Source organism: Pteronotus mesoamericanus, unplaced genomic scaffold, assembly GCF_021234165.1.
Source record: "Pteronotus mesoamericanus isolate MK-2021 breed Mesoamerican mustached bat unplaced genomic scaffold, CSHL_Meso_final contig_90, whole genome shotgun sequence".
Taxonomy (NCBI): domain Eukaryota; kingdom Metazoa; phylum Chordata; class Mammalia; order Chiroptera; family Mormoopidae; genus Pteronotus; species Pteronotus mesoamericanus.
Window position 1 is genome coordinate 22,190,198 of NW_026555277.1, and position 13,221 is coordinate 22,203,418.

The window sequence follows — 13,221 nt, forward strand, 5'->3', positions numbered from 1 at the left end:
GTTTGTTCAGTGAAGAACTGACTATAAAATATTAGAAAGATTTATGCTTACTGTTTAATGACCAAGATAACAAGAAAGCCATATTCATATTTGTAAAGTTGTTTGGTAACCATGTGATAATAGAAAAGGGAGGTACTTGAGGATTATTTGATCCAGGCTTGGTATACCAGTGCAGTACAGACTTCTCCAAATGGACTGTATCTTTCTAGTGAACAGAAATTAAAATCCACGAAACCATGTTCTTTGTCTGGTCGTACCTTTTCTAAACTCTCATGTATTACCCATTACTTTCTTGGTAATGTTATTCTGTAGATTGGTTAGAGCTTTCTTTATAAGCGGAATTTTTTTCTTGTCACTACATTTTAGTTGCCTTGATTGGACGTGTCTTTTTCTAAATCTGAGACATGTCCTCCTCTTTTATTTCTATCAAAAATATAGTATCAGTGCAATACTGTATAATATAGTTTCATAATTAATAAGACTTTTTCCTCAAGACTTTTTAAAATGTTATACATATACATGAATTCATTATGTGAATGTTTAATTTATTTGGCTGTTAATATGAATTTTTCAACACTTTTGAGTGCCTTATTGCTTTCGCTTAGGTTGGCAATGATGAATACACTGGACTTAAAGGAAGACAAGATGCTGGAGGTTCGGTTTGTGGGAGATGATGATGTTCTTCATCACATTCTTGATACGGAAGGAGGTACTAAGTGTTCATGCAACCTTTATAATGGTTATGGATTTGTTTTTTAAGACTTAATTCATTTTTGGAGAGAGGGGAAGGGAGGGAGAAGGAAAAGGAGAGAAACATTGATTGGTTGCCTCTCATACATGCCCCAGTCAGGGACCAAACCCTCAAGCCAGGCATATGCCCTGACCGGGAGTCGGACTGATGACCTTCCGCCTTGTGGGGCGATGGTCACCTGAACTCTAACAGTCAGCACGAGATTATTTCACTTTTTAAAATATTTTAACCTTCAATTTTGAAAACATAGCACAAGTAGGTGATCTAGTAAGACTCTAAAAAACTAATTTTTAGTTTATTCCTTCCAACTTCATTGAAAATTAAAAATAAGCCTTATCTAATATGAAATGCTCAATAGTGGTGGTAGATAACTATCCATTGTGATAGAAAAGTAGTTATTTTGACCCCCCCCCCCATATATACTTTCAAGGTTTTTTTAAAAATACATATTTTTAAAGATTTTATTTATTTACTTTTTTAAAGAGGGGGAGGGAAACATCAATGTGTGAGAGATACATGGTTGCCTCTCACATGCCCCCAACTGGGGTCCCCGCCTGCAACCCAGGCATGTGCCCTGACTGGAAATCACACCTGCAACCTTTCGGTTCTCAGGCTGGCAATCAATCCATTAAACCACACCAGCCATGGCTTTTTTTTTTTTTTTTTTTTAACTTAGTTGTATAAGCTGTGGAAAATTGGTCTGTATTTTAATCAAAAACACTGAAAATTTTTTTTTTCATCTTTTTGGTAATGACAGTATAAGCAGTACAATTTATTTATTTATTTAAATATAATGTTTAGGAAGAATTTATACCTGTCATGTTTTGCTTCTTTTGATGTTCTTATAGAAGTTAAATTAAAAAAGGAGCGACCTCAACTTTTGGTCAACACAAAAAAGATAATAAAGAAGCCGGAATATGATTTGAAGGAGGATGGCCAGGAAGTCTTTAAAGATAAGAACTATGTGGAAGTTTTAGGACGAGATGTTCAAGGTACTTGGGGAGGGCAGTGGAATGTATGTTTATAAATAACCAAAATTGCAGGATATGTAAAAGTAGTCTGTTAAGTTAGACAATGGTGTGCTATACTATTTTTTTCCAATTTTTTTACTGTAAAAATACATAAAAATTTTACCATCTTTACCATTTTTAAGGGTACAGTTCAGTTTGTTAACTTGTATTAAATATTGTGCTACCATTACCAGCATCCATCTCCAGAATTCTTTTCATGTGGTGTGCTGTAGTAACATATTTCTCATGAGAAAAGCAACATTGCTTCAGGTATTTTTCTCTGCAATTGCAAAGTTGAAAGTACTGAGTTTCTACTACAAGTTTTTTCTCTACAGTTTTTTTTTTTTTTTTTTAACAAATAACTAGTCCTGCTCTGAATTACTTTTAGAAAGAAAGATTCTATAGCCACTGCAAAGCTAATTTTTAAGATGTTTACATTTTTAACTAATATAAAGTAATTTCATAAAGCACATCACTTCACTATTTCCTTGATCGTCTTTACAGAAGGAGTTAGAAGGAACATTCCAAGAATTAATGTCATTTTACCCTACACATGCCAAATTACTGCCATATTATACTTACAGTTTTTTAGGCTTGAGAAACATTGATGTGAGAGAAAAACATCAATTGGTTGCTTCCTGCACTTGTCTTGATGGGGGATCAAACTTGTAACCTAGGTATGTGCCCTGACGGAGGATCACACCGCAGCCTTTCAGTGCCTGGGATGATGCTCAAACCATCTGAGCCACTCGACCAGGGCAGGCTTGAATTATATTTAATTAGGACTCAAGGAGCACACGTCTACTCAAGTTGGCTTAAAAAAATAAAGGTCAAGGGATGAAATCAGTATTGTTGGTCACTAGGAACATTGGACCTGGGACCACATTAAAAGCTGAGACTTTGCTTTTTCATGGGTCTCTCAGTCTCCCTCATGCCTGTGTATCTGTTCTGTTCTCTCTGTGGCCCCTCTGACTCCCTCTTGCACATATTTTTTTACTCCCTCATATTTGGCGTATTATAAATAGCCATTATGACTACTCCTGACTTTTTTTGTTACATCATGAGTCATTGCTTCTGCCTTTGTTACAAGTGTTAAATGGCATGAATCAGAAAGTGACCACTGTCCCTCAGTAGGCTTAGTGGGCAGGTTGGAGTCTCTGAAAAGTGTTCCCAATGGAGAGTTGACATTACTAAGGGATATTGTAAACAATTTAGGATTCTTGACTACCTGTTATGTTAGATCTATGAATAGATTGAAAGCAGTATTTTAAAAAGTATTTTCTTAAAATTTTTTTTATCATATCTGTAGTAGAAACTCAGTGCTTCCACCCTTTTTCACCTAATAGCAGCAACAGCAAATATTTGGAAACATACTAGAATAAATGGAGGAGAATGGCCCAGACCAGGGACAAATGCCCTATGGCTTCTGACCCTTATTCCCACCCATTCTGCAGGCCCTGACTGGCATCCTCAAAAGCTTAATAGGAGCAATACTCAGCTCACCTGTAACCTATACTTTTAATGTCTGCAGACTGGTTGGGAAATTTTGCCTTAAGAGCAGTGTTTCTCAATCTCTTTTTCTTTTTTTTTTTTTTAATTATCATTCTCTAAGGAGTATTTTTTTTTTAATTAATTTATTTACTTTTTAAATACATTTGTCATCTAAGGAGTATTTTTAAACATTTTCTCCTAACCACCTCATCCATGAAATTTTAATACTACAGATATGCTGTATATCTCTGTATGTACTATGACTCTTTGGAGGACCGCAGACCATTGTAATATCCGAGATGTTTTTCATACTCCCCATCCTTGCCCCTGGAGGCAGTTTTCATTCCATCAGGAGCAATGTTGTTCCTACTGAAAATGCATGCTTTGGAAAACATGGAATTGTTAACAATTTGGTGTATATCTTCCCTTTGGTGTGTATCTTCTATCTATTTGTACATGCATGTGCACATATAAGTTTGTGTAAACAGTCTCTCAGTCCAGGAAATGGAGCTGCTCATTTGGCTATGGGCATGTACAACAGAGGAGCCGACAGCTTGGAGTTAGGTCTTGCAGACATGATTCTTCCTGTTTTTTCTTGTTTGCCAAAATGTGTATAGGGGTGGAGAGTGGTGTTTCAGATAAAGTGCAAGAGGGAGAGTTCTCTTTTCTTTCTTTTTCTTAAAAATTTTATTTATTTATTTTTAGAGAATGCGGAAGGAGGGAGAAAGAGAGAGAAAGATAAATGTGTGAGAGGAACGCGAATCAGTTGCCTCACACACACCCCCAACCTGGGATCTGGCCACAACCCAGGCGTGTGCCCTGACTGGGAATTGAAACGGGAACTTCCAGTTTGTAGGAATGTCACGCAAACTCACTGAGTCACGCTAATTAGGGCAAGGAAAGTTTTATTGTTTTTTCCAGGGAAGGAATGGTGACATCTCTCATAGCCTTCTTTAACCTTACTTGAGATACTAAACAATAAGCTTCTGTTTAGTAGTCTTTTATTATAAACAAGGAAAAAAGTTAGCTTTGAAAAAAATTTTATTTATTAATTTTATTTTTAAAAAATATAGTTATTGTCTGTATATAGTTTTTTAAAAAATTTTACTTATTTTTAGAGAGAAGGGAAGGAAAGGAGCAAGAGGGAGAGAAACATCAATGTGCGATACTATATTTTGCTGTGTAGAATGCACACTTTTTTGCTCAAATTTTTGAGGGAAAAATAAGGATGCACATTATACATGGGTAGTACCTGAAATACCTTATATCTGTTCTTATGTTTTGTCATTATTTGTTACAAAAAACATGTTCAAAAATAAATGCTAAAATTCCTTTATAATACAAGCATCTAAAAATAATCAAATAAACAAACAAATAAATAACTGAATTTAAAAATTAAAATGAAAGATTTTTTTCCCTCCGGAAAGTTTGGACCTAAAACGTGGGTGTGCATTACACATGGGAGTGCATTATACACGGCAAAATATGGTACCTTGATCAGTTGCCTCTCACACACCCCCAACTGGGAACCTGGCCCACAACCCAGGCATATGCCCTGACTGGGAATCGAACCGATGACCTTTGGGTCCACAAGCTGGCACTCAGTCCACTGAGCTGCACCAGCCAGGGCTCTTTATTGATTATAGAGAGAAAGAAAGGAAAGGAGAACGAGAAAGAAACATCAATTTGTTGTTCCACTTATTGATGCATTCATTGGTTGATTCTTGTATGTGCCTGACCAGGGATCGAACCTGCAACCTTGGCATACCAGGACAATGCTCCAAACTACTTAGCTAGCCCACCAGGGCTAAGTACATGTTATTTTTAAAACACAGGGTGTCATTTGACAAAGAATCTTTAGGAATAGTTAAAAAAAAACAAAACAACCTTTTAACAAGGACCTTTAAATACTTTGTTAATTAATCCCTTTACTTTCTATTAAGGTGTAAAGTGTATTTATAAGTTTCTTGTAAATAACGCACATTTTGGCATGCCTGGTGTAATTCATGTAGTCTATTAATTCATCTGAACTGGAGAAAAGTCACTGCATGCATGTACTAGATGATCTCAAGCATTAAATGGAAGAGCAATTAGTCTTACCAGTTCTTCTTTTGAACAATTAGTTTGTATTATATATAATCTTATAAATTGGCTGTTAGAAAATTCTGAGACAAATTTGTGGTCTATTCATGGTACTTTTAATGTTGTCATACTCAGAGTTCCATTTTTGAACTTAAGGACTATGACAAGTTTTTAATTGTGGCTAAATTTTAAGAAATCTTTTTTATTTTTTACTTTATTTATTTATTTAGGATATGGCATGCTTCATGAATTTGCCTATCATCCTTGCACGGGGGCCATGTTAATCTTCTCCAAGAAGTCTATTTTTAAAAATTGTGGTAAAATATATAACGTAAAATTTACCTTCTTAACCATTTTTTAGTGTATAGTTTAGTTTAAAGTACATTCATACTGTTTTGCGACCAATCTCTAGAACTCTTTATTCCTTATAAAACTGAAATTCTGTACCCATTAAAGAACTCCCAATCCCCTTAACCCATGACAATTAAATGTTTACTTTCTCTATGAATTTAACTACTTTAGATACCTCTCATATAAGTGGAATCATACAATATTTGTCTTTTGCGACTGGCTTATTTCACTTAACATCCTCAGTGTGTATCCATGTTATAGTAGGTGTCAGGATTTTCTTCCTTTTTGAGGCTGAATAATACTGCATTGTATGTATATACCACATTTAGTTTATCCATTAACCTGTCAGTGTACTTTGGCTCTTGTGAGTAATGCTGCTATGAACATGGATGTACAAATATCTCTTTGAGACCCTGATATGAATTCTTTAGGGTATATTGCCAGAAGTGGAATTGCTGGATCAAATGGTAATTTTTAGGTTTTTGAGGACCTGCCATACTATTTTCCACATATTGTTAAATTCTTAATGATTATACTCTGGATAAAAAGAAGTTTAATAACTATATAATACTGCATTTTAATCTATAATTAGTATATACTATTCTATATTAGGTTTTTGGGTTGTTTTTAACTTTTTATTATTGTAACCAATGTAGTAGTCATTACCCTTGGACATAAGTTTTTGTTTAAATCTCCCATTTTTTCCATAAGAGACTCCTAGAAGTGGAATTAATTGTTAAAGTGTATGAACCTTGTGAGGCACAAGTATTGCCAAATTACTTTCGGGAGGATTATGTTAGCTAGTATTGAGGTCCCTCAATTTTTTCTTATTTTTTTCTTATATTTATTAGCCACTTCAATTTCTTCTGTGAATTATGTATTCATAGTTTTTTTTGTATTGTGTATTTTGAGTAACAAAACTTATGTAAATGTTTTATATATACATAAGTACATATAATGTAAAGCCCTTTTGGCCAGTGTGATTGGAACTGTTGTTAGTCAATCAAACTGAAATATCAGTCAATCAAATCAAAATATCAGAATCAGGAAATCATAAAAATAATTTATTTCAAAAAAAATTAGTGCAGAGGGCATTGTTTTACATTTTTGCAAAACTCCTTAATGTCTGGCTTAATAGAAGACAGCTAGATTTTCCTATCTGCTTCCACACATTCCAGTAGCCAATAGGGTGGTGATATCATCTCCCATCTTGTAGTTTCTGGAATACCTCACTATACACTGTTGACTGAGAATCTAAAAGTCAAATAATGTCTATGTTATTATGAGATAGTTTTGGCCTGAGGGACATCAAAAACCTTTAGATCATGCTTTGAGGATTGCTGTTCTGAAGAGTAAGCGACTAGCCATGAGTGTTCAATATGTTGTAGGTAGCATGAGTGTCCAGTATGTTGTAGGTAGCAGTTGTTATTTAAACGGAAGATTGAAAAATGAAGCTAATTCAGGGTTTTGAGAGTAAGAGCTTTTACCATGTAACAACTATGTTTAAATCTTAACCACAGTTAGCAATTGTACTTTGCATCTTTGCTTCACGAAGTAAACATAACCAATAAAGTCACTTCTGTGCTCCCTCCACAGGGGCAGCTACTATCATGAATTGAATACATAGCCCTCTAGTCTGGAGGGCTTTTTTAGTGGGCTTTTTAAATCAGATTTTGTGTGTATATATTTATGTGTATTTGTGAATAAATTTTTTGTGTGTTTTAAAATTTATAAAAACATTATCATAGTCTGTTGTGTATCTTAAAATATTTTATGTATAAATATGTATTGTTAAACCTTTGTAAGACAGTGATGTGTACAAATCTTGTTTTTAGTTAACATTTTATATTTTTTTCCTGTTAATTAAAGTCCATTTTTTTTCCTAAATGCATTTTCTCTTTCAGAATCTTTGAAAAATGGCTCTGCTACCATTGGTGGGAATAAAGTTTATTCTTTTCAGAGTAGAAAACACCCTGAAAAGATGGCCAAATTAGGTATGTTGATTTTTCCAATTTCTGTATTTGCTGTTCACCTAAAGATGTTTTTAACCACATTCCCCATTGCACTCCCTGGAAGAATGATGGATGCCATTTTATATTATCATGCATACTTAAAGTTATTAGTTTTGTTTTTGTTTTTTAATCTCATTGTGGTTTTAATTTGCATCTCTGATGGCTAGTGATGCTGAGCATCCTTTCATGTGTCTCTGGGCCCTCTTTATGTCCTCCTTGGAGAAGTATCTGATCAGGTCCTTTGATCATTTTTTAATTGGATTGTTTGTCTCCTGGATTGGAGTAGTGTCAGTTCTTTATATATTCTGTCAGAGGTATTGTTGCCAAATACATTTTCCCATACGATTGGTTCCCTTTTCATTTTGCTGATGTTTTCGTTAGCCGTGCAGAAGCTTTTTAATTTGATGAAGTCCCCTTTGTTTATTCTTTCCTTTATGTCCCTTGCTCTAGGGGACATATAGGTGAACATACTGCTGCGTGGAATGTCTGAGATATTCCTTCCTATGTTCTCCTTAGGACTTTTATGGTGTCATGACTTATATTTAAGTCTTTTATCCATTTTGAGTTTATTTTTGTGTATGGGGTAAAGTTGGTGGTCAAGTTTCATTTTTTTACATGTAGCCGTCCAGATCTCCCAACACCATTTGTTGAAGAGGCTATTTTACTCCATTTTATTCTTCTGCCCCCTTTTTGAATATTTATTAACCATAGAGACTTCAGTTTATTTCTGGGCTCTTTGTTTTCTTCCATTGGTCTATGTGTCTGTTTTTATGCCAGTACAATATTGTTTTCATTACAGTGGCCTTGTAATATAATTTGATATCAGGTATTGTGATCCCTCCTACTTTGTTCTTCTTTCTCAAAGTTGATGTAGCTATTCAAATTATTATCTTTGCTGAAAAATTTAAACCTACTTGTAATTAGTTTTTGTGTGTTATGTGTCCAGGCCTTTGAACTCACATTAAGATTTAATGTGTTCAGTCTTTTCTTTTGCAGAGTAAACAAATTATTATTATAGAACCAATCTCGTGTCAACTAACCATTCTAAATATGAACTCTTCCCTGACAGCTGCTGACATTTGTCAAAGTACATTGACTGTATTGGTCTCTTTAGTCTCCAGCGTTGTTCACTTCTTCACCAGCTGTAGAGAAAGCCCTTGGCTGAGATGTGTCTTCAACCATGTAGTGTTAAAACTAATCCCCAAGTAAGGAACTGCCTCTCAGTCTGTAAGATCTATGCTGTTTTTTAATTTTAATTTTTTACTTTTAAATATATTTTATTAATTATGCTCTTACGGGTGTTCCAATTTTTTCCTCCTTTGCCACCCTCTACCCAGTACCCCCATTCTCTCCAATAATCCCCTCCCCGCTTAGTTCATGTTCTTGGGTCATGCATATAAGTTCTTTGGCTGTTACATTTCCTATACTGTTCTTAACATCCCCTGTCTCTTCGTACCTACCAATTTGTACTTCTTACTCCCTGCACCTTTTCCCCCACTCTCTCTCCCCTACCAACTGATAACACTCCAAATGATTTCCATATCTATGATTGTGTTTCTGTTCTGCTTGTTTGCTTACTCTGATTTTTAGATTCAATTGATGATAGTTGGGCATTTATTGCTGTTTTAACATTCATAGTTTTGATGTTGTTCTTTTTTTTGAATAGGTTCCTTTAACTTTTCATATAATGGTGACTTGGTGATGAAGAACTCCGTTCGTTTTACCTTGTCTGAAAAGCCCTTCCATTCTAAGTGATAGCTTTGCTGGATAGAGTAATCTAGTTTGTAGGTCCTTGCTTTTCATCACTTGGAATATTTCTTGCCTGTCCCTTCTAGACTGCAGTTTTCTTTTGAGAAATCAGCTGATAGTCTTACAGGAACTCCTTTATAGGTAACTCTCTTCTCTTGCTGCTTTTAAGATTATCTTTTTCTTTAAACTTTGGCATTTTAATTATGATATGTCTTGGTGTGGTCCTATTTGGGCCCATCTTGTTTGGGACTCTTTGTGCTTCCTGGACTTGTATGTCTATTTCCTTCACCAAATTAAGGAAGTTTTCTTTTATTATTTATTTGAATAAGTTTTCAATTTCTTGTTCTTCCTCTTCTCCCTCTGGCACCCCTATAATTTGGATGTTCATATGTTTGAAGATGTTCCAGAGCCTCCTTAGCGTATTCTCATTTTTTAAAAAATTTTTTCTTCTTGCTGTTCTGATTGAATGCTTTTTTCTTCCTTATGTTCCAAATCATTGATCTGATTCTTGGTATCATCCCCTCCACTGTTGGCCCCCTGTAGATTTTTCTTTATTTCATTAAACTCATTTATTTCATAAAGTCATTAGCTTTTGTTTTTCCATGCTCAGATGTTTTCTCTTCTCAGCTTGATTAAAAGTTTCTCATAGTAGGAACCCCATTTTCCTGTTCTTCCCACAATATTTCACATAGGTTCTTAACAAGTTTTTGTTAAGTAAGTAAGTAACCTGAGTCACACAGGCATATTCTGAATTTATTACCTAAGAATTTTATACTATATATAGAAAAATAGTTTCTGTTATAGAAAACTATTTATATAAATTGTTGGGAATGGGCTGTTCTAACATTTTCTTACCCAGATTATCACTATACCAATTACACATGAATTACTGATTTTCAGAGTTAGACTATAATAAATTACTATATATAACATTAACATTAAACTATCAATTTAATTCTCTTAAAAAATTCAGATGGCCCTAAATTTGGATCCTGTGGTATGAGGGGTTATTTTTTAAAGCTTTGAGGAAAGAAAATAACATGTGAAAGTACTTCGAAAATTAAGGTGGTCCATAAGCATTTGAAGGTTTGGGAATACTAAAAGTCAATAGCAATACAATAATAATTACTACCTGGTAAGAAGGCTTATAGTCTATAATTATAAAGCACCAACATATATTTCTTTTTAAAAAAAGATTTTTAAAATTTATTTTTAGAAAGGGCACAGGATGGGAGAAAGAGAAGGAGAGAAACATTGATGTGAGAGAGAAGCATGGATTGGTTGCCTCCCGTACATGCCCAACTGGGGGTCAAACCTATTAACCTTTTGGTGTACAGGATGATGCTCCAACCAACTGAACTACCTGGCCAGGGCAACATATTTCTTAACTGGTATATTTTTATGGAGTCATTTTAGCCAATGATCATGTAAATGTTCAAGATCAAGTGAAAAGCACCCTTGTTAGGTGTTGACACTGGATAGGAACATATAAGAAGTAATTATAAGACCTGTTTCTGAAAATAATGATTTAGTCAGTTGCAAAATTGAGTTTTTCTGAGAGGTATAATATTAAATACATCACTAATTTTGAACCTAAAATTGTATATACAGTAATTTACATTAACTGATGTTTCTTATCTACATTAGGAAATTAAAAAGTTTTTTGATCTGTAAAAATGACCGAATTCTGAATAGGATCTCTGAGAAACCAGAGAAGAAATGCTAATGTAATTATTAGAGGGAGGATCAGATAGACACCAAGACCAAAATGAAGCCTTAGGACATGAAGCAGGATAAAGAACATTGGAGAAAGAGGAGAACTAATAGTGAAAAGAGTGGAACTCCAGAGAAGTAATCAAGTAGAAGTTCTTCAAGTAGATCATCAACATGCACATAACCATAATGGTATGTGTCATGTTAGTATGTGCTGCAGGAAACAAATATTACGTTGTGAATTTCCGTCATCATGCCTGAAAGAAAAATAGTCATGAAAAGATAATTTTAAGTTTTAATATAAAACCAAAATAATCCCTGCTAAGTTAATTTGTACCTCGGGGCTTTTTGTTGATGTGAAGTTTTTTTGTATCCTGTGGATCAGCAGCTTTTTGTCCAAACGCGATATCAATATATTGTTCAAGTGTAATGAGAAAGCCAGGGCCTGAGTTCTGGGCAAACCTACAGGTAAGACTGCTGGGGAGAATGTGGGTAGTGAAAGAGATGGAATAACTACCAACAGGAGCCAGGGGACCAGGATAATGTTAATTGAACCAAAATGGAAGAGTAATTTCAAAGACTGAAAAAACTCTAAGAGAGTGATACAGAGGACTAAGAGAAATTCACACCTTTTTTAAGAAAAAAAGAAGCCAGTGCCTTATGGGGCCTCTCATGAGTATCTTGGGTCAGTTTCAAGATTGGAAGATAAAAATGTGTAAAATGGGTTAGGAAGAGTTTGAGTCAGTAAAGTGGCTTGAATTTACACAAATTCAACTATAGAGGTGATAGTAGCAGACAGGTGTCTTTTTTTTTTTCTTTTTAAGAATTTATGTAAGTGAAATAAGGCTATTTCCCCTCTTCATCCATTATTGTCCATTGAAATGTATTTTATATATTTCTTCTGTTCACAGCTTCAGAGCTAGCAAAAACACCAAGAAAAAATGTGCCATTCAGTTTGAAGAATGATCCTGAAATTATGATAAACATTCCTCAGTGTAGCAAGGGTAAGATTTTACCTCAGTTCTTTCAAGAGGGTTTTTATAGTTGCTTCAAGTTATACAGTAGTATGTTACTTTTTTTTTTACTTGTCATAAGTACATTTTTATATCTTTTACTTTCTATTCTGAAAATTCATTCAACAAAATGCAGTTAATACCTGAAACTGTGTGCCTTAGTATACTGATATTTCTTTATCAATAAATATCTGTGCTGGTTGAAGTTGTGCAGATTGTGAAGTTGGCCAACTAGAAAGAGGCTTAAATTCCTGTTGTCATTGCTTGAGGTTAGCCAAATGTTCATGGAAGATTTGCTCTAGGAAATAATATCTGAAATAATGCTTTGGGGGTTTGAAAGTCTTATAATTTGTGGAGAATTGTGGAGCAATTGTTTTTGAGTGACCCATTCCAGCTAGGTTGAACAGTGGACTTTTAAATAAAGAACAATAAAAAGGGCTTTTTCTTTTTTTTTTTTTTAATGAATGCTATAGAAATTCAGGACATTGCTATCACTAATGGGAGTAAACATGTAATTAATAGCGACAATTCAGCCTGTAGAGGAGATACAATTAATTGAAAATTTAATAATATGTTGTGGCTTCTGGGTAGAAACTGCAACTTTGCTTTTAATGAAACTGGATTGTGATGAAAAGTGAAGTATTCATAGTAGGTAATGGCTTTTCATTTCATTCTGTAGGGCACTCAACTTCAGATGAAGTTCAGTCAAAGGTAAGCAATTGGCTGAAAAACAAGCAAAAACCTTAGTGTTATAAAGTAAGACATTATGAAAAATACTGATTTCATCTTTTTATTTATATAGTGCTTTATAACTTACAGGCATTTGCCAATTAAATACCTGACTTATAAATCTGAGGTTCAGAGAAGTGAAACGACTTGTCTGAGTTCACCTAGCTAGGAGGGAGGGAAGCTGGAAAATGAAACCAGGTTTTTTGAACCCTACTGTCATGCCTCTTTTGTGTCAGAACTATCCCTGGATATTTACAACTTAGTAGACCTGGCCTCGAAATTTCATGGTTTTGTTTTGTTTTGGTTGCTTTTATATGAAA

General features: G+C 34.4%; 1 protein-coding gene across 3 annotated transcripts in view; it reads left to right on the top strand.

The window, feature by feature from the left end:
- The window catches only part of ORC2 (origin recognition complex subunit 2), a 40,690-nt gene that overhangs the window by 3,381 nt on the left and 24,088 nt on the right, over positions 1-13,221 (top strand). For all 3 annotated transcript variants that reach the window (XM_054585852.1, XM_054585851.1, XM_054585850.1), the window contains 5 exons: positions 606-709; positions 1,600-1,743; positions 7,590-7,679; positions 12,071-12,163; positions 12,852-12,883. In XM_054585852.1, the coding sequence (XP_054441827.1) occupies positions 613-709; positions 1,600-1,743; positions 7,590-7,679; positions 12,071-12,163; positions 12,852-12,883 (456 nt within the window). In that variant the 5' untranslated portion in view covers positions 606-612. The remainder of the gene's footprint in view (positions 1-605; positions 710-1,599; positions 1,744-7,589; positions 7,680-12,070; positions 12,164-12,851; positions 12,884-13,221) is intronic.